The sequence below is a fragment of the Phlebotomus papatasi genome, chromosome 1, assembly GCF_024763615.1.
Source record: "Phlebotomus papatasi isolate M1 chromosome 1, Ppap_2.1, whole genome shotgun sequence".
NCBI lineage: Eukaryota > Metazoa > Arthropoda > Insecta > Diptera > Psychodidae > Phlebotomus > Phlebotomus papatasi.
Genome location: NC_077222.1, coordinates 95,950,332 through 95,971,950, shown reverse-complemented (window position 1 = coordinate 95,971,950; position 21,619 = coordinate 95,950,332). Strand labels below are relative to the sequence as shown.

The window sequence follows — 21,619 nt, the reverse complement described above, 5'->3', positions numbered from 1 at the left end:
ATAGTGGGCCTAAATAAATAGCCTGAATGCAGCGGAACCGATATTGTTTTGAGCCGACCTAAAGACAAATCTTAAATCTTGATACGGAAAATACCTTAGTAATTGCTCAAGAAATGATTTGCAAATGCAAAAAATATTTGAAAAGTACGCGCGGATTTTATAAGGATCAGGATCAAAAAAACTCAAACAAAAAATCTCACCTTTTAAGCAATACAAAGACTAGTAAATTAACGCTTTGAATGTAAAAAAGAACGATCTTAAAATGTCCCATAATTTGTCTAAATCGGATCACAAGTTTTTACTAACTAGATCCAGCATAGCTAATTAGATCCAGCAAAAATGCTTATTTTAAAATTTATTCATAGAGTCAATCTACCATCCAAAATTCCTTATTTTTACTTTTTTAACTCCTGAAACCGATTAGATTTATTTAATTTTTAAAAATTAAAGCATTCGCAAATAAAGTTAAACCTCAAGTGTAATATGAATGCTTCAAATAAAATTTTCAAACATCTTTTTGGTATATTTTAAAGCCTCATTCACATAGAGCAAGAAAGCAATTTTTCCCAAAAGAAAAACATCAACAATGCCAATAGGAAACGTTTATTTTTAATATGGCTGTCACTTTACATCTTATTGGCTGTAATATTATCTTTTAGAAGCAATTAATAGAAAATTTTATTTATTTTTTGATTAAAAATAAATGAAAAGTCTAAAATATTAATCATATTATAGTCATACTAAAAGACAATAATTTTACAAGCTTGGCTATGTAAAATATTAATAATTTATTGTTAAGTAGTATAATTAACTAACAATTAATGATCCAGTTTTCAAAATATACTATTCCAAAAAGTCTCAGAATAATTTATAGATATAAATATGTTGAATATAAAGTCAATTTTGATATGTACACGAAATGATTCATCATTCATCAACTCAAATAAAATGAGTCCTGAGTATCTGAAAACCAAAAGTGCAGCACTGTCTTTTTTTGCTAATTTATTTACCCCCGAAAAATAACACACAATTTGTGTAAAATTTATTCTTCAAGTCTGAAACCAAGGTCAAGATCTAGATAGAAAACTGTCGAATTTTGATATTCAAAAGTATAGAAATTGTGTAATATTTGGAATAGAATTACGTTTTTAGAATCACGATACTAGACTTAAATTTCGTAGTTTTTCGATCTCACAATATCAAAATTTTGAATAGGCTGAATTATTATGTTTACAGTTATGAGAATTGTCAAGAAAAATCTAATATTTTTAAATTTTGAAGTAAAATAATCTTAATTTTTTAATGTTAAAAATTCAATATAATTCATACTCCCTCCGTTCCGAAATAAGTCGTACGTTTGGGAAAAATTCTTGTTCCGAAATAAGTCATACGTTTGGGAAAAATTGGGATTAAGGGAAAGTTTGTTGGTAAATGTTTTGTGTATCAACAAATATCTCTTGTACAGAACTATTGCTAATGTCCAGTACTAAAATTGGAGTCCAGTCTTGATGGTATGTTGAGGAACGAATGTCTTAAAAATGTCTTATTTTTGGCATTTCATTTTCAATCTAAAATAGGTGCAGAATGGTGAGAGATACAGACTTGGGACCTTCGGGGGACCCCCCCATAAGTTGACCCTGCGACCATTAATATGTCCTTTATTTTGCCCCCACCCCTCCCCTTCCCCTCCAAAATCATCTCTTTTAGGATTGCTCGAAAACACGTCGTTCGATTTTTTTTTCAATTCTGGATATGTTTTAGAAAAAACATATAAATGGTCCCAGGGTCAACTTATGGGGGTCCGCTGAAGGTCCCAAGTGCCTATCTCTCACCATTTTGTATCCAGATATTCGAAGACATAAAAAATGATGTTCTTTTTATTGCTCATTCTGCAAAATTTGAGATATAAAAAATGTCATATCGGTAATAACTGTTGATTTCTGCTTGTGCATACTAAAAATTTAGAACAAATTCTATCCTGTAATGGTAATCACAGTCCATTTTTTAGTAATTAACTATCTACCGGAGCTCTTTGAAAAAAACGCGAAAAATGGACAACTTCAACGTATCGATTCCTTAACTTACCATCATGATAGGATCCCCATATTATCCCTGAACATGGAGGATAGTTCATACACAAGATATTTGCAAATAACAAAAACATTATCTGAAACCATTCCTTAATCCCTAATTTTTCGCCAAACGTACGACTTATTTCGGAACGGAGGGAGTATTTTTTATAAAATTAAAAGATTAAACCTTTTTGTGATTTTTCTGTAATTTTAGAATATCAAGACTTTGAAATAGTCTAAATTTCTTGAATAAAATTAAAATATTAGGAAAAAAATTTAATAATTCCAAAATTCTTAAACTTTTAAATTTCGAAAGAACTTTTTCTAAAACAAAATCTTAATGCAAAATTGAAAAAAAAACATTATTGATTTGGACTGAATTCATAAATAATATTATATTTATATAAATCTAGCAAATTTTATTATTATTCAATTTCTAAAATAAACAAGAACGTAAATTTTTAAAGTTTTCAAGATTGAAATCCAAAATATTTATAGTTTATTTTAGAATAATGAAATAATAAAGTATTAAAGTATAATAAAGTAGGAATGCAAAAATCACAGTTAAGCAAACAATATTTTTTAAAATTGAAAGTTTTATGCATATAAAATTTAAAAATAATATGTCAAAAAGATGAATTTTACTTCTCAAAACGCGAAGAAATATTTTTTTTCAAAGAAAATTGGTTTTTTTTTTAAATCTGTCGTGTATTTCCAAAATTATTTCTGCTCGGAACCTGGGCCATTCGGAGAATATCCCAGATATATCTTTATATTCCATATATTGCTATAGGGGAAAGTACTCTCCCTTCGAACGTTCATGCCTCCGAATAATGTGAATTTTCTTTTAGTTTTCCTAATAGACTTACGCATTTCTTCTTACGAAAAATAAAAGAAATTCACATTACTCGAAGGCATGAACGTTCAAAAGGAGAGCACTTTCCCCTACGTCAGTAGCTCCTTCAAGAAATCTTAAAATCCTTTTAATCTTGATCTTAGAATCGAAGGTATTGATTCTAATTCCAAAAAACAAAAAATCATGTTGAATACAAATTAAAAATCAAGAAAACCAAATAAAAAAATTGTTTTAGGATCGATATTCGATATTTATAAGCCTGAAATTTAAGAACGAATATTAGAAATTTCAATAATAGCTGGAACACTAAGCTATACAAAGGCTCTATAAACTTTAAATAAATTATAATTCATTTTAAAAAATTTCTAGACTTCCAAATATCAAGAACTTGATATTTTCTAATCTAGATCCTAATCTTGGTTTCAAAATTGAGGCAATTGTATCAACATTTCCTTGTTTCCTTTTATTTAATCAATATCCAAGGCTTGAATATTACTTTAATCTATGTTTTGTTCTTTTATCATAATAAATATTTGATCCAACGGTTGTCAATTCTAACTAAGTGTTTTGGTTGTAACATTGTAACATCATTTCAATAATTTAACGTGTCTACCACGATTCAATTGTTTCTCTGTCTCGTGTTGGGCATAATAGTTACCATTTGCACACATCATGCAACTATCATAGAGAATAATCAATATTTTCAATCGAGTTAATAACGACAACAACAAACAACATTTAAACAGTATGTTAAAAATTTACGATCAGTATATTCTTTTTCTTTTTTTTTATGTAAAAGCATCTTTATCGTTGTTTGTTAGAGTGTTTTAACTGTCTCTTTTTATACTTTGCCAATCTTCAAGTGGATTCTTTTCAATAAATTAATATATAAAATGCATATTAAGATACTTTTTTTTAGAGCCATTTCACATCGTGATTGTTCATTTTTTTTTTAAATATATTCCACAGATTGTGTGAAAATATTGTCAGAATATTATGGCCAATATAGTTTGTGGTGTATATATTAAATAACATATTATCCTTTCTCTCTATCAATCACACCACTTTCTCGCAACTTTGAAAATTCTTAGGCAGTTAGCAAATAACCCGTTTCAGCTGAGAGGGTTGTTGTTTGGCAATAAAATTATATAACAATATTCTTGGAATGATGCGAGTTGGGATGTAGAGAAAATGAAATTCAAAAAATTCCTTCAGCAACTTACCCCCCAAAAAATCGTTACGTGACGCCATACAAAATGTGAGGGGAGGCTTCATGGAGGAAAATCAATATTATGAAAATGCTCCAATTCCCTTCACCTACATTCTTTTCTTCATACTTTCTCCGTCCTGTGCTGGGTTCACGTTGGCCCTGATCTTTCGGGTATTGTTGTATGTTCTATTTCTCTTTACTCATGGGCCTCAGACTCCTGCTGGACCAGCTTAAAGCGTCGCGGAGACCGTATTGATCCGTGCTGCTGCATGAGGGACTTCAATTTTCCCTGCTGTGCCAAGTGTTTTCGTATGAAACGCGATACGAGAATTTGTGGTCTGACCTGCCACTCGTTCATCACTTCCTTCGGCGTATTCACCTAAAAATAAATTCCATTGAAGCACAAACTGACGGACAATGGCACGAAAAAAGGGGCACTCACTTGATCTCCCTTGAGCCTATCCAACAGTGTGACACAGACAATTGCCGCTCGAATGCCCGCGTAGTGAGTCAATGCTGCAAATGTTGTGCACTCCATTTCTATATTTACCACACCAAAGTCACGCAACTTCTCCAAATACTCCATCTTCTCATTCTCGGTAAAATCACAGAATGCACCATCGAGACGTCCCTGACCCTCATAAAAGTCATTTGTGCACATTGTCTTGCCCACGACTGTGTCATAGGGATCCTCAACATCAGCCAGAGTCTTGAAGTCGCGCACCAATTTCTTATCTAATTTTGCTGGTCGCTGCACAATCTTTCCCAGAATTGTCTGCAAAGAGCAACACCATCCCCCATTAATTGCAAACGCATCTTTACAAACCCAAAAGATAGTGTCGCTTGGATCAACATTTATCAAAATTTACTCTTCATCTAAATCAACGGTTTTCCCTTACACTGTTTATTAGGATGTCACGACAATTTCTAATTCAAGCGGCGATAAGTAGGGGAAAGTGCCCATGCTTGATACCATTGGAAGCTTTATAATGACTAAATTTTTCCTATGTTTCTCAATAAACGTGACTCCGCAATATATTTTAAAAACTGGCCACTTTCATATACTTTTAAGAAATGGTTGCAATGAGTCACATATATGGAGCACAAAATGAAAAATGAACATATCCTAAGCTTTAACTATAGGATATGTTCATTTTTCATTCTGAGCTCCACATATATATTGTGGAAACATAGAAAATTTAGTCATTACGAAGCTTCCAATGGTATCAAGCATGGGCACTTCCCCTATAAGGGGACACTGCTCGCATTAAGCACAAAGATCAAATGGGAAAAATTAAGCGGCAAACAAAAAATTCAAGTAAAGTCTCAGACCTGAGGTTCAGCCACATTATTTTGCTTTATAATTTAACAACTGACAATAATCTAGAAGAAATTTTGACAAAAGATAAAAGGAGAAGGAAAGATTCCCCAGAACAGCTATGCAAGCCATTTTTAGGAGACCTCGACCTCAGAGCAGACCTAGGAAAAGGTGGCTCAATCAAATTCAGGATCTTGAGTGGGAGCGCCTTGGGATCGAACCTGAACATCTTTCTGAAGTGGCGGAGGATCGACAGGGGTGGGCTGTTCACCTTGATGTCATGGGCCGCGACCCGAATAGGGATAAGCGCGGATAAAAATGATAATGATGATAATAAATAAAAGCTTTAAATCCACGCAATTTTTTCCTAATGATCCTGACCGATAGCAAAATTTTAAGAAAGAGCAAAAGAACATAAGGAAAAATCGAGTGATACGAAGCTTCATTCTTCATTCTTCCGAAGGTTCAAATCCTTCCCTTAAATTAAAAGCAATTAATCCTCAAAACTCTTAAAATTCAGAACAACTCCATGCTGTTAAACAAATATGAAACATAAAGAATGGGATTAAACTTTAGCTTGAACCTTTATTTGATCTAAAATAAAATCGTCAAATTAGAAATTTAGTCCGTCTCCAAAAGGTCCTGAATTTCTATTAAAGACTCATTGTCGCGAGTTAAAAAAAAGAATAATAGGTCCTTAATAAAAAAATTTAAACAAAAGTATGACGCCTAAAAATTTCGCTTTTAATAAATTATAGTTAATTAAAGAGATAAAATTATAGGTTAGGCAGATAAGGTCGCGAATATTGGTACACATCAGGATTTTATAGGCCCTAACTTTTCTTTAGAGTTGAAAAAGAATTACGGAAAGATTACTTCGGATATAAGACAGGAATAGAGCATACAGCACTTTGGAATAAAGAAAAATATCGTGAAAAAAAATCGTGAAATCCGTAATAGATGGATTATATTTAAATAGATCTCAATTCCTTAACAGGGGGAATTAAAGGGTAATTAAAGAAATTTACACAGGAGACTGGCTAAATTCACATCTTGCACAGTTGGGTGTGGGCGTCACCTCAACTTGTAGGGGTTGTGGAGTGGAGAGGCTGAAAACAGTAGAACACATTTTATGTTATTGTTCTAAATGCTCATGTCAGAGAACACAAATCTTTGAGAAGTGCTGACACTGGAAAATGTCAAAAGAGCGGTAACTCACGATGTTCTGCAGTTCAGCCAGTTTTTAAAAGAATTGGAGTAAGGTTTGTTGAGTAGATATAAGAGGCTCAAATAGAGCCTAGGTGTCTGCAAGCTGACAGATCGTACCATGTTCCCTTTATAATCTAATATAATCTGAGTGGTAAAACCTTACGTCTAAAGACCGTTTAAGAGAAAGAATCAAAGAAGATCAACTCGAGAGTCAACTCTTCATAAAATATTTTAAAATATCTTTTTAAGACTCTATTGACCTTCTTAATGGGTTGCGAGGGTCATGCAGACTAAAAAAAAGCAACATATTTTCTTTACATATTTTTTCAACATAATGCAAAAAAAAATTAATTCAAGCTCTTAGGGCATATAAAAGTATAACATTTTTACTATATTTTCCGAAATCTTTAAAAAGGTCTCCAAAAATCAGGTCCCAACGGCAGACCTTTTAAAATTTTTAAATGAAAATTTCAGAAAATATAGTTTAAATGTAATTTTATATGTTTAAGAGCTTAAATTAAAATTAAAATTTATTATGTTGAAATAAGTTAGAGAGAACATGGTGTTGTCCAGTCTTTTTGGCCCACGCAATCCCTTAAGAAAATGAATCTACAAATGGTCGAGTTAGAAATACAAAAACCTTAATTTATTACGATCTACTATTGACCGATTCTAATTATCTTGGAAAGGTCATATCTTAAGACTTGAAATAAAATAAGTTATGGTTATGACTTTAATCATTTATTTAGAGAGAGAGGACTAAGAAGGTTATTCCACAACGAAATTTTATTTTTTTTTTGTTTTTTTGTATCTTGACTGTGTATAGGAGATAATAATCTAATAAAAATAATACTCTAATAATATTAATAATAATAATCTTCCAAGATTTAAAGAACGAAATAGAGGTAGAGAATCATAGTCCTATTCCAAAGGTTTGATGTCGAATCCCGGATCTATCAAATCTCTATATTGTTTTTCCTTTAAGAAAAATCTTTTCGTCGCACATTAATACGATGTTGTCATTGGTGTCTACACACTAGAAGCAATTTTCGTAAAAAATTGCCTTTTTTTAAAAAATTATGACGTTTCTGCCTACAAGGATAAGGGAAATTTTCTTTAAAAAGGCATTTTTTAAAGGAATTTCTACTAGTGTGTAGAGGCCAAAGTGTCTTAAATCGGTCTTATAAACTCGTCATTCTATCCTTTCATTACATATTATTCGTTTAAAAGATTTTGAGATGTTATTTTTAAAAGCAAAATCATACTATAACAAAGGACTCAAAATTAAATTAAATAGTTCTAATATAAATTATTAAAATTAATAGAAAATTTTTCTTTTTTTAAAACTGGTCACAAATATAAATATTAACTTTAATATTTACTTTTCAAATATTAAATTAGTTACTATATCTCATAAAAAACAAATCCAATCAAAAAATGTATGAAAAGAATAGAAAGCTTAATTAAAAAAAAAAAATAGAGAAAATGCAAAAAATAAGATCAATAAATTTTTACCTAAAAAAATCATAAAACGGATAGAAGTGCTTAAAAAACTTTTTTGCCGAAACCGACATTTGATATTACGCTTTTGAAACGCCAGTTCGCTTTTCTACCATTACACTAATTTTCATTTAATTGAACGAATATTATATAAACTGAGTAAAGAGGTTTGATATCATATTAATTTGAGTAATATTAATAAATGTTGATTCTAAAAACACATACGATAAAAAAACAATAGTAATACTGTTATGGCTTTGCATAAATCTTTTAGGGCGTAAAATGAGCCGTGGCGTGGCCCCAGAAAGCTCAATAACTTAGGTTCAACTATATTCAAACATCCTTCAAAATATCTTACCATCTCATATGTACTCCTCAGCAAACCATCAACAGCATCATCGGTGATTACAACAGTTCCACCCTCAACTCCAATTCCACCACAAGTTCCGATACGGATAAAGATTGGATCCTTGCACTTGGCATGGTACATGAGCTTGATAATCTCATGAAGCAGGATCCCAATCGATGGTACTCCCATTCCATGGCTCACAGACAGCACAGGACCCACTTTGTACATGGAATACCGATAAGAGAATGCACTAATGTCCTGCAATTGAGTTCCCGGTGGCAATTTGTAACCAATTTCAGACATGATGTAATGAGCAAAATTCTCCATTCGCTTCGGTGTACCACCCATGCAGACAAACTGCAAGTAGAAAATGCAAATTACTTGTTAGCAAGGTATTAAAGAATCCAATTTGCAGAATCTTATTGGAAAACATCGGAAATAGAATGTGTTGTAGACTTTTAAAAAGAAAAAAAAGTGGTTTGAAAGCGGAAATTGCTGTGTACGACAGCCAATCAGAATTTCATTCACTAATAATTTTCAATTTATTTCATCTGTATTTATTAAATAATTATTATTTATTGATGCATCACACTAAAGAATTCAATTTATTAGAAACTGAAAGCTTTTGCGTAAGGTAGGATAATCTCCGGGTTAATGAAAGAACTATTACGTCACAGGCAAATGATAAGTTCTGCAAGCTCTGAGGAAGCAAAGGTAGAAAACGTGGTTTAATTAAAAAAAAAACAATTTACACAATTTTTTAGATAGTACAATTATTTTCGTAAAAAATGCCCCCCTATCGTTTCACGTTAATTTTAATAAAAAAAAACAAATTTCTTTTCTACTAAAAATTCAAAATAAAAATTATTGTTTCCTTTTATTTAACAAACACAAACATTCTTCTACTTTGCAAACCAAACATCCTGTATGATTCTTCAAAATTTTAAAATAACATTTGTTTTCTTTGTTTGGTTGGATTTTACTGATTTGATTGCAATGCTCAATGAAAATACGTCATTGATTAGTATAAACAATTGCCTTATCTCAAAATTTAATTTATAAATCATACCACTGTCAGTCAATCAAAGCGAACAAATAAGGTATACTCCAAAATCCTTGACACATTTAATAACGTATTCCTGAATACAGTAATAAGTGTATACCTAATTTCCCAATTTTACTCCTATGTTTTAAGCATATAATTCTGGAAAGTTATTGACTATTTTAAATGCATATTCAAACTATTAATGTCAAGATACTAAGGCACCATATTCAGGCAACTGAGCACCTATTAAAGCTTTAAAATAGCCTTAAACAATTAAATAAAGGTAGGAATTCTTGAATGCAATAAAGTCTAATAAACTAAAGAATACATCGCAATTAATTTTATTTTTATTGATACCCGTTACATAAAGGTTATGAATAAAAGATTTATTACCATTTGTATTAATTTATTTTATTCACTCTTTTCATAACATTAACTTTCAATACGACGTAATTGTAACGCGTACACTGCACAACTAAGGTGTTGCTCCTAGTATATATAACTTGCAAATAAGCTTTCCTGCCGTTGTGACTCTTAATATGGGTCACCAATGGTAAGACGGCGGTGGACACCATTGGCTTTTCTTTATTTCCGAATGCTACTACACTCTACTTTCAAGAGATTTGTGCCTCAATCCAATGTAAATATTAAAAAAGAATAAAATAAAATATATATAGATAATATAATAATAATAATAATAATGTTGGCACAACGTTCCCTAGAGGAACTTAGGTTTTCCCGCAAGGAGAGTTCGGAACATCCATTATTATTTTTTTATACGGGATGAGATTGTCATCAAGATTGAGATTGGAATCAAGCGCAGTGAAACTCACTGGATGCAATTCGAACACCTTTAACGCCAGAGAAATTCCTGGTTACCTAAAGAGGATTCGAACCCGGAACACTTGCATAATAGAACGAGTCCTCTACCATTTGACCCATTGAATTTACCTTGCAAAAAAGAATAATAACTGATTTATGGGGCTCCCTGAATGGTCCTAGATAACAATTTCATTATTATTTGGCCTCTACATCTATTAACAGACGAATTTAACCCTGAACTTATTTTCTTGAAGCTTTAAATATATATTACACATGTTGTACAAAAATTTCTTCAAGTAATAATATAAATGTTTTTGTTATATGTAGCGAGACCTCAAGAACTAATATATCACATCGGTGATTTAATAATATGAGGACAGTTGAAATAAGGAATCAACTCCTGCCTCAGCAGTACACCTTCAATGTTTTCCTTTTAATTTTTCCTGTCTCTTTCTTTACATTAAAGAAAGGTATAAACTTTAAATTTATTTCTCATAAACTGAACTTGTAGCCAGAATTATGCACCTGTGATATCGAACAAGCGATATGTTTGCTATAAAAATTGAATGCTGGATTTTCCTTTCAATTGCTTATAGTATCAAAATAATTTAAGTAATACATAATACCCATGATACATTTATCTTAATTTCTACCAATTAAAATTTCAGCGTTTTTATTGGTTTAATAAATTTCAGTATATGTAAATAACAAGTCATTCAATAAGTGTGAAGAATAAGTCATAAAAAATATCTTTAGTCAAATTAAATTTTATTTATCAATAGAACACCGATAAAAGTCGATGTAGCGTTATCAACGATTATGCAACTTTTTTATCACTTTTAAAAAGAGAAGTCTCTGGAAGAGATTCTAAAATTGCCCATCAAATAATTCGTCATTTGAGTAAAATCGCTTGTGAGTAAATTTTCTTGTGAGTTTCGTATTGCCTTTCGAATGGCCATAATTCAAACCGCAGGTATTCTCACCTTTTAGGTATTGCCAAATACAGTTTTTAGATCGTCCCAACTTCTTCCCAATTGCAGCAAAAGATTGCCCAAGATCTTTGTAGGCCCTAATTTGGTCTTTTTCGTTCTCCGTGAGTTTGCAGCCTCTTCCCATATCTAAGATCTTTGTTTTTTAACTTCACTACTATGATTACACTTTGCCAGCATAGGCCACAAAACTCACTAACTAAATTTCCTTATTCAGTGGTGCCACCTCGAGCATCATCAACGTAAAATAATTACCGTCCCTAATTTGAATTTCGCTTTAAATCACTAAAAAAAATCATATTTTGGCTGGCGTGCACTCACGAACGCAAGTGCACGTGGGTCACTACTACAAAAAGTATTGTTGGATAGGCCTATATTATACAAAAAAAATATAAGCTTGATCCGACTTACAGACCACCCACATATAGGTCCGTCCCTATTTGAATTTTGCTCACTGTATTAGCAGTTAAATGAAAATGACTTTACTTAATACTACACGCACAAATTAAATTATTAACAAATAAATAAAAGTATTTGAAAATTATTGAAACTAAACAGACAGGCAGTAAAATTCTTTAGTAAGTATTTTACTGCTCGAACTCAAAAGAGACAGCAGTATATCAGTCAGTAAAGTATGAATTTTGGCCCGTAAATATATTTTAATAAGTAAAAAATTAAATTGACTTGATTTTCTTTATTTTTTGAAAAATCCGCATCTTTTTACAACTTAACTGTTCTCAGGTGCTTCTGCATTCTCGACTTTTTGTGTTGGTTCCTGCCACAACTCTGGAAATTAACACGAAGAAAAGTCGATGATACAGAAGCACTTGAGAACAGTCACGTATTAAAAAATGTTCAGGAGGGAGATTTTCCCTTTTCACTTTTCATTAGAATAGTACCCAGGGGCCTATCGAGCTTTATAAAAAGTGAAGCTATTTTTCACTTTTTCTTGTAAAAATTTTGCAGATATTGCACCGCGACTTAAACAAATTTGCCTGTAGTTCTTGTATTATTTCAGCGAGCATTATGAAATATGTATTTCTAAATAGCTTTTAATGCACAATTTCGAAATATATCATATTGATAAGTCAATTCTCTTTAGAACAAAAATTGCCATTAGTCTTCAGTGACTTTGTGCAGAAATGTATGGAAAAACGGAATGTCTAGAGGCCCCTGATAGTACCATTATTCTCGTGTAATTACTTTTTTTAATCCCATAAAATAATTTACTCATTAACTAAAATCTAACCTATTAATAAACACGATGAAATTAAATTCTTATTGGCCACAAATCTGCTTCTGTCCCCGCAATATAGACAAAATATCCTTATAGCTTATTGGTACTTAAATAATTATAATTGGGTTTCAACGGAACCGATTTAAGTCTTCATAAAAAGAACATGGACGGTCTATAAACTCTTTAAATAATAGACAACATCATACTATTACTAAATATTGATTCCCATAAAATAATTTAGTGCCACTGTGTTATTTGATTGGCTAGAGCTTTAGAGCTTTAAAAAGCATTTAAAAGCGCTATAATTTTCAATAAATCAGAGAACGCAATGGGGTTTAAAATTTTTTATGGGGCTGAATATTTAATTACTTGTGGATAATGAAGCATGGGGCAGTTTCACGCATGTATGCATTTTCAAAATAAATATACAATTTTGGAATAATAAATTAATGATAAATTTGCTGTAGGGGAAGTCTTTCGGTATTCGCACATACTCTGGCTTCAAACACTTCATATTTTTCTCATATTCCTTAAATGAATATGACCTAGTGGCAATATATCAGCTAATCTTAAGTCGCATATTTCCTGGGAAAAATCAGGTCAGATTTATTAAAGGAAGTGTTTGAACACTGAGAAAAAAAAAGAGGGTGCGATTAACTTTTTTTCCTGATAACTTTTACACTTTTTAGGTGTAAAAATATATCAACATTTTTTAATGTTAATTTTACGCCTTTTTGAGGGTAAAATTAACATGAAAAACGGTAACTTTAACCCCCAATACGCATAAAAAGGGTAATATTTACACCGATTTTGGATCAATACTTCAGGGTAAAATAAACATTTCCGGAATGTTATTTTAACTTTTTCGGATTTCTCTCAGTGAAGCCAGAGTGTGTGCGATACCTGAAAGACTTCTCCTGTATTTCAAAATAGAGAATATTCAAGACAAACTAGATGAATTTAGTTAGATGGTATAATTCACAAGTGCTCGGCAAATTAGTCTTGACAAAAACTTTAACTGCTTGAATCTGCCCGACCTTCTCCTAATGTTCGAGCTGGACTTTTTACTGACCAAATTCAATAAAATCTTGATCATTTAGCAGCAATCAAAGAATATGCAAACTAAAAACAGAAAACACAAATTTGTGGCAAAATATTATAAATTATTCTTAAAGAATTTAAGCTGTTTAAAAACTTTTAATTTAAAAAACAAGAATATTGGTTTGAAAAGGGAATCAAGGACATTAAAGTGTTTAATCTTCTGAAATTTTAAAAATAAACATCAAGTTCATTATTTTTTCACAACTTCCAAAATAATTCCATTAAGTACTCAAAACACCCACGTTGATTTCCACAATGTTTAATCAAAGAACAGAAATTATCGATCCAATTTGCTCTGCAATTTCATTGATACTTTTTCTCGACATTGAGCAGCTTATTGGTGACATAAATCAACAGATTAACAAAACTCTGCCATGTTATTTATTAATTTTATTATGTGTTTCTGTGTTCTGCTAATGATATGGAAAATTGTGATGTACACGGATTGGAGTGATTAGAATTAAAAAAAAAATCGACAATATTGTGAGAGATCTGTTAATTAAGTGATGATTTAATTACACTGGTAATTTTTTTTCTGCTTTGCCCATCAGTTTCGTAAATAAAGCAAATAATTCTGATAAAGCTCTTTTTTTGCAATAAGCCAGCACCTTTTACATAACCATTTCTAGGAATTTACAAATTATTTTCCAATTAATGAGGTATTGCATTCGATTATGACTGGATTAGCGATAAAAGCGAAATCAATTATGCAAATTATAGTCGCAAAAAGTTCGTGATTATGGAAATTCAATTGGAATGAGAAGTTGATACGGAAAAATACACAAAACACTTCTTTTTTTTAAATATAACACTCACCTTGACATCACCAAACATTTCCTGAAGATCATGACTACCACTCCCCAGGGCCAAATGATAAAGGATGTCTTGGTCCATTAATTCAATATTAGGGTTTCGTAGGCGAACAGATCCATCGGAGTATCTATATGGTGGAATTTCAGGCATTCACATTATTCATTAATGAAATTCTCTATACCACAGAAACATTCTTATACATTAGAGAGGCCCTATTACTGAGGAATGGGGGAAAAATTGCAAGAAAGAAGAGCCAATTTATTTTACCTAAAAGTCTCAGAATCTCCTTCTTCATCACACTTTTCGTCCCTATTTGTACCATTTTTGCAAAAATCACTCCCATTTTTGTATTCATTGACATTTTTGACCAAATCTTTTCGCTCCATTCTTCGAATTGATTAATTTTCTCCTTGAAAATTTAGGCTATACAAAAAAAAAGACACACACAATACCACTTATCGATTGTCCACAAAATACAATTTCAATTGAACTTTTCTAGTAAAGTTTTCCGCTGAAACTGTTCCAAAGTTTAATCTCTCACTCTCGGGTGGAAAATGCAACACCACACTAATCAATCAAAGTGCTAATCAGTTTGAGTAACGCCAAGTTTAAATTGCGCCTCCGTTCTCAAAGGAAAAATAGAGTTAATTCAGCGACATTCGACGAAAGACTAAAATAATCACACATTCGACCGAGGGTTTTATATTTGGCGATATAACAAACATTCTCATAGTCTCTCTCCTTTTCCCTTTCCCCATTAATATAGATTTCCGTGGTGTTGTTTCCCGCCCGATAAGGCTTCTCCAGAGCATTACATTTCATATCATATTGTTAAGATTTATTGAATTTTTACTTTGACACCTCCTTTTCTTTTCCCAAATTCCTTCATTTTTCTTGTTTTTCTTCATTAAAGGGCCATATTCAACCAATGATAAACATTTTTCCAAATATTCGGTTAGTTTTAACTTTGACCATGAACTTTTCATCAATCCTATCGATTTTCTTTCTCAAAAACAAAACAAGAAAATTCGCTTACTAAAATCGATTTGAATTTCAAAGAAATCAAAAATTTTATAAAACTTCAACTAATTGCATAAACTTTTTAAGTAATATGCAAGGACCTTGCTTCAGATTTCAAATTTATTCTTATCCGTATGGAGTAGTTTTTAGGATTATGTTCATATTAAAAGCAATCTATTTTCCTATATTTATTGTTTTTATGTGAAACTTTCTCAAACTCGTATAAAATTCTACTCTAAAAATTGCTTAAAACCAGAGACAGATCCACGACTGATATTTACGAGTGAAAAATTGATAAAGTTTTAACTTTTTCGTATCTTTTAAAACTCTTACCCAAAGGAAAATATGGGTATTCTGGAAAAAACAATTTTTTGGATTTTTTAAAGTCGATAAAAATCCAATTCTTGAGGATGATTACTAACTTAAAAGATGTCATAAGCTAGGATACTCCTTGCAAGAGCTTAAGTAATTCCTAAACTAAGATATTTTTACTGCTCGAACTCAAAGAGAGAGTAGCTATATATAATCCGCTTTTTTCCAAATTATCACCGCTCTGGATCTTAAATCGTAACAGATACCAACTTCCGGTTTACGATGACCTTCAGTAAAAAAAATAAGCTCCAGACGTTTTCCATTTTTCTCCTAACCCTCGTCCATCCCCTCTAAAACCATATTTTTTGTGTATTTCAAAAATTTGGCACTATAGATTTCTGGTACTTTTGGACATGTTTTTGAGGTAGCCTAGGCGAAAATCTCCAGACATACATATGACCGGAAAAATCGCCAGTTTATTGAATGTCAGTAGTCAGTTACTTTGGAGGGCTCATTTTTAACAGATTTGGTTAAATTCAGATTTAGATTTATTAAATAAAAAAGTGTATATTACATTTTGTGCAAGTCTGAGGTCCCAATACAAAGCCTACAAAAAAGTAAAGAAACTTTGATTTTGGTTAAACTTTATTTTACTGTTTTTAGAAAGGTATTGAAATTTCGAATCCGGCTGCATCGGTCTTCGTCGGTACTGAATCGGTTAAGTGCCGACATTATTTTTTTAATTTATCAACCAATTTAATCGGTAGTAAACCTATATACACCCAAAAACCATGGGAAAGATTTTACAGAGAGCTCTTTGTCGTGAGTTCGAGCACTCTGCAAAGCTGGGACGCTTTGTCATCTCTTCTTATCAAAAAAAAACCTGTTAAATTGGCTCGCTGGATATGTTACGGTCTTTAAAGTGTTAATCATTATTCCGATTAAATAACTCTAAAAACGCGTCTTGGTTCATCCTCAGGTCTGTTAGGGGAAAGTACTCTCCCTTCGACGTCAATGCCTTTGAATAATGTGAATTTCTCTTATTTTTCTTAGAGACTTACACATCATTTTTACATAATTTATCAATAATTGATGATAATCTAACTAATATTTAATAGAAATGTGTAAGTCTCTTACGAAAAATTGAAGAAAATTCACATTATTTGAAGGCATGAACGTTCGAAGGGTAAGTATTTTCCACTATAATTTCTTAATTCAGATTTAAATTTTGTAATAATGCTTTCGATACACCTTTTAGCTGGGCATAATTTCATGAAATCAAAATTCGCTTCCTTTTCTTTCTCAAAAGATTTGCATAAGTCTATCTCACTCTTTCGGTATCAAATTTGGACTGAACAAATTTTAATTTAAGAAGAAGAGTGCGATAGAATAGGGTAAACATATATGTCTATCCTACTGCATATATGCAGAACTTTTGTGAAAGAAAGGAATTTTATGAAATTTTGGAAATTTTCCTGATCTAAAAGGTGTGCCGAAGCCACTACTCTTCATTTTTAACAAATACTTCCTATCTCTGCTGAAGCTTTTTTCACCTATTTTTGAAATACTAAAATTAGAAGAATACACGAAAATACCTTTGAAAATTAGCATTTTTTACTTGTTGATTTACTGGACTAATTATACTATTTGTCGAACAAAAATATAAAACATAATGTGTAAATTGTATAGAAAATATTCAAAAAGTAGATACCTTTCAGAATTATTAAAGACTTTCAGCTTAAAAAAAAAAACTTTGCAATGTTTGAAGATACTTTGGATCAGCAAAACTTAAACAATGATCTAGCAAGAAAATTTAAGAACATTGTTTGTCAAATTAAAAAAAAAAAATTGAATTGAAATATTATTTTTTTCTTCTAATTATTTAAAATCTTTAAATATATAATATTTATTGTGGTAATGATACAAAAAATTTAATTTGACAAATTTATAATGCAAAAATCTAAAAAATTTATATGTATTGTATATTTCCTAATAATTTGATCTTCATTTTTGTGTCTCAATTGAGGTCGATATCAAAATAGTATATTTTTAGGAATGATTCTTTCAATTTTGAATTTTTAAAATTTAGCGCTTATTTTTCATTTTGAATGAGACCCTGTGGATCCTATTTATCATGTATTCTATTCATTTTTCTAATTTTTTGAACACAACGTCGCATCGTAATAATTACTCTCAATGCTAAGAGTAAAGCAGAATTTTGATTTAAAACATTGATAAGATGAATTCTACGAAGTTAATTAATTGGAACTAAAACACAAACAAAATGAATAAAACTCGAGAGGAGTGTATTAAATATACCCGTGATAACAGAGTGAGCAATCGCATAAAGAATAAATATGCATTCTCAGCTGGTTCTTTTTGTCATATAATATTTATGGGATTTAATGGAATAGTGTTTTTAAATCATGTGTTAATGTGGTGATAAGATTTCTAAGAAAATTTGTCTGACTAATAATAGTGTGCCTCAATAAATTTATATTTAAGTCTAATATTAGCAAATGAAATCTTGGCACATTTCTAAGGTTTTTCTTTTTTAAATGCAAGATCAAATTCTCAAAATAACATTATTAAAATTTTAAGTAACTCTTTTTACAGATTTTAGGAACAGTGGGATTAGTCGTGAATTTACGGAAATCTGTAAATTACAAAAAAATAAGCAAAATTATTTCTCTCATTTCTATAACCTATAAATTTATATTGTGAGGTTATAGTAGCCCTAACCTCACAGTAAGTTATGTTAAGTCATCTAAAACACTAAAATTCTACTAATAGTTTCAATTTATTTTTTATTTGACTATTTTAAAGACAATAAATCAGATTGTGATGATTATTGATATTTCTATTTTATTTAAAAGATTAGTTTAATTTCAAAAACGTATAAAATTCTTACCTCAAAAATTTTATACGAAGCGTGTAATGCTCAAATTTGGTTAAAAGGGTATTTTATAATTTTGTAAGCAGTAAATTGATATTTTGTTCGGTAAAATCATTTTTGTTAATGAAAAAATATAACCATCGAAGAATATTCCATTGTTGTGGAATTGATAGAAATCACTTTAACCCGTTAAAGATGAATGTGACGCTGGTGACACAAAACCAAAAACATTTTTTGACTATAGAAAGTTATTTTGTCCTCTGAATTCTCTGAATAGTGCGAAAAAAACAGTTTTTATTTTTAGGACAACTGTTGTCCCATTCGTCCTTCAAGGTCTAAATCGTTCAAATCATGTAAAACGTTTAATAATTTTCAACTTTAGCTTTCATCCTTTATATATTAATTATATATTAATCCTTTATATATATTATTTATATAATAAGGCTGCAGGAAATTGCTCAGAAATTTTGATAAAAATGAGCAGTAAAAATGAAATTTTGTCGGTATTGGCTCTGGCAGACCTTTTAGATTAGAAAAATTTCATAAAAATAATGCAAAAATAATAATATATTTTTGGTGAAAGAAAAATTAAGAAATTGTGAACTATTTTGACATTTTTATATTGATGTAAATAGGCTTGTAATTACATTTTCATTTGCTACTGACTAAAATTGATTTAGTTACTGACCAATCTGTTAATTTACTTATCAAAAATATTTTTTCCTATTTCAAGTAAACTCTTAAATTTGAAGTAATTCACAGACCATTATTTTGATGTTCATTTTTTGTTGTTTTTTTTATCAAGAGACTTCAAAATTACAAGGTGAACGATTTTGTAGGTTAGATTTAATGTAACGGTCGCCTTATTTCTGAATAACTTTAAATAAAGCAAGATAATTCCATTCAAAATTTCATTTTCAGCACTCGAATAATTTTACGAACTCAATTAATTGTATTAATTATTTTCTTTATATATTGAACGACAAACTTTTAGGTTAAGTCCAATATAACCTCACTGTTATTAATATTTTTAATTAAAAAAAATACGGCCATCATTTTTCTTCTTCTAAAAGTCTATTTCTTTAACTTGCAATTTTTCCTCCAATAATATTTATAATAATTTTTTGCTTTAAATTTTTTTTTTTTTAGTGTCCTTTTGGTGTGAATATTTGCTAATTAGTTGAGGGATAACGACTTTGCAAAGGATAATGAGAGTAATCCTCTTCAGACATTTTTGCTACATGAATTTGGAGAATTTTACGTAATTTTCACTTACTCGTCTCTCTCTTCATCTGATAACGAAGGACTCTGTAGGGATGACATTCTGTATGTATCCAATTTCACGTCACTTCCCCACACAAATTCAGCCAGCTTGTCCCGAGTTTTGATGATCAAGAAAAATGAATTATTCTATCCTTCGCCTCTGTCTTCTGCAGAATGTTCTGCGAACGAAAAGTACCCTTGTGAATTGTTAGGAACAAAAAAAACTGCCAACGGAAAAAGTTCCCTCCCACACTTTCTGTTAATTTATTAATCACGAATGTTTGAGGTGCAATACAAGGTCAAAGATATAACTTCTCATTGTTTTATTTTCGTCCCATAAATATTAAGGATGTCTGGTAGGAAATTGAGATATATATCTGAGTCTGAAGAAACTTGTGAAGATGGGTCTTTTTGCGAAAACTTTTTTTTTGGTACAGCTGAAGCCAATTAATTTCTTTTGCAATCAAACCTATATTAGAATTGTTATATTGATTGGCTTAAACTTCTTGTTGCTTATTGGAAGTTAGAGCCCTTAATCCAACAATGTGTACATAGGATATGATAGCCAATTGAGTACATAAATATTGGAAGAATCGCTTTATCTATGTACTATATAAAAAATCCACACAATCTATCGTGAAATTGAATTTCGAATGATTTTTTTTTTAAATTCACTAAACACAATTGATTGACTGGGGAGTCATAAAAAATTATATCCAATCAGAAGACAAGGATTTACCAAAGATGTAGAGTGTTGAAGAAGAACCAAAAAACTTGGTACACTAGAACTCTTGTATTGATAAGAAAACCAACAAAGGAATTATATAATTCTCACCATTCTCACTGTACACAAGAGACTGAGACCTTTCGACCGACTGCCGAGAGAAAACACACCCTTTGCAACCCAAATGCCATGCGTGTCTTCAGCAGGACATGCAAAGTGCTATAGATGAGCCAATCGAGCAATTTTCTCACACATTACACTTCCAAAAATCATCCATTTCCTTAATTTCCTGCCATCATCCCAAAATTCTTCGAGTAATCTCAAGGGTGTCTTCCGATCAAAAAAAAATCTCCATTCTAAATGATTTTCCAAATGATGAAACTATTCACACTCTAGCAGCTGGTACCATGGCCTAAAAATCTCCCTCTCTGCGCACAACCCTCAATTTCATATACGCGGAAATATCGTCCCAAGGATGGTGGTCAGAAACACTCCACCGTGGCATTCACATTTTGACATGCTGAAGGTAAACGACCCTAAAAAAAAATTCACCCCAAAGTATCAGTATATTTTTGAAAAATATGCTGACCAAAGCAGAAATAAATAAAATGCCCTTTATTCTGTAGAGAAGCCTTCCACAAGAAATACATTAACGCTTTATTCATCGTCAAAAATATACAGAGAAGCATTACTTTTTGACCATTTACAAAAATATTACTTTGACATAAATGCTATATTGGATTGTAATCTTAAAAGGTATTTTCTACAATACACATAAAATTGTTGAAATAAATCTACGAGAATCATATCAATTAAACATCACTTTATCGATTTTCATTTACTACTTTAAGCCTACTATTTTAAACATACAATTTACCACAGA

At 30.9% G+C, this 21,619-nt stretch overlaps 1 protein-coding gene across 3 annotated transcripts; it reads right to left on the bottom strand.

Annotated features, from left to right (window-relative positions):
* Window positions 1–3,703: 3,703 nt before the first annotated feature.
* Window positions 3,704–21,150, bottom strand: LOC129809885 (uridine phosphorylase 1). 3 transcript variants are annotated; one of them, XM_055860028.1, is made up of 6 exons: window positions 20,752–21,150; window positions 20,026–20,191; window positions 14,525–14,648; window positions 8,524–8,871; window positions 4,581–4,913; window positions 3,704–4,517 (listed from the first exon to the last, which is right to left on the bottom strand). In XM_055860028.1, the coding sequence occupies exons 2-6, from the start codon at window positions 20,070–20,072 to the stop codon at window positions 4,335–4,337; spliced, it is 1,035 nt and encodes a 344-aa protein (XP_055716003.1). In that variant the 5' UTR covers window positions 20,073–20,191; window positions 20,752–21,150; the 3' UTR covers window positions 3,704–4,334. The 3 variants fall into 3 exon arrangements, with proteins under 3 accessions (XP_055716003.1, XP_055716004.1, XP_055716002.1); XM_055860029.1 differs by having other exon boundaries at window positions 20,848–20,909; XM_055860027.1 differs by lacking the exons at window positions 20,026–20,191; window positions 20,752–21,150 and adding an exon at window positions 14,789–15,256.
* Between the last annotated feature and the right edge of the window lie 469 nt (window positions 21,151–21,619).

Excerpts from the sequence above, each read along its gene's own strand:
- LOC129809885 (XM_055860027.1), bottom strand. The coding sequence starts at position 14,907 with ATGGAGCGAAAAGATTTGGTCAAAAATGTCAATGAATACAAAAATGGG. Across the intron at positions 14,649-14,788 it reads GGAGATTCTGAGACTTTTAG|ATACTCCGATGGATCTGTTC; the intron begins GTAAAATAAATT and ends TCCACCATATAG. Across the intron at positions 4,518-4,580 it reads ATAGGCTCAAGGGAGATCAA|GTGAATACGCCGAAGGAAGT; the intron begins GTGAGTGCCCCT and ends ATTTATTTTTAG.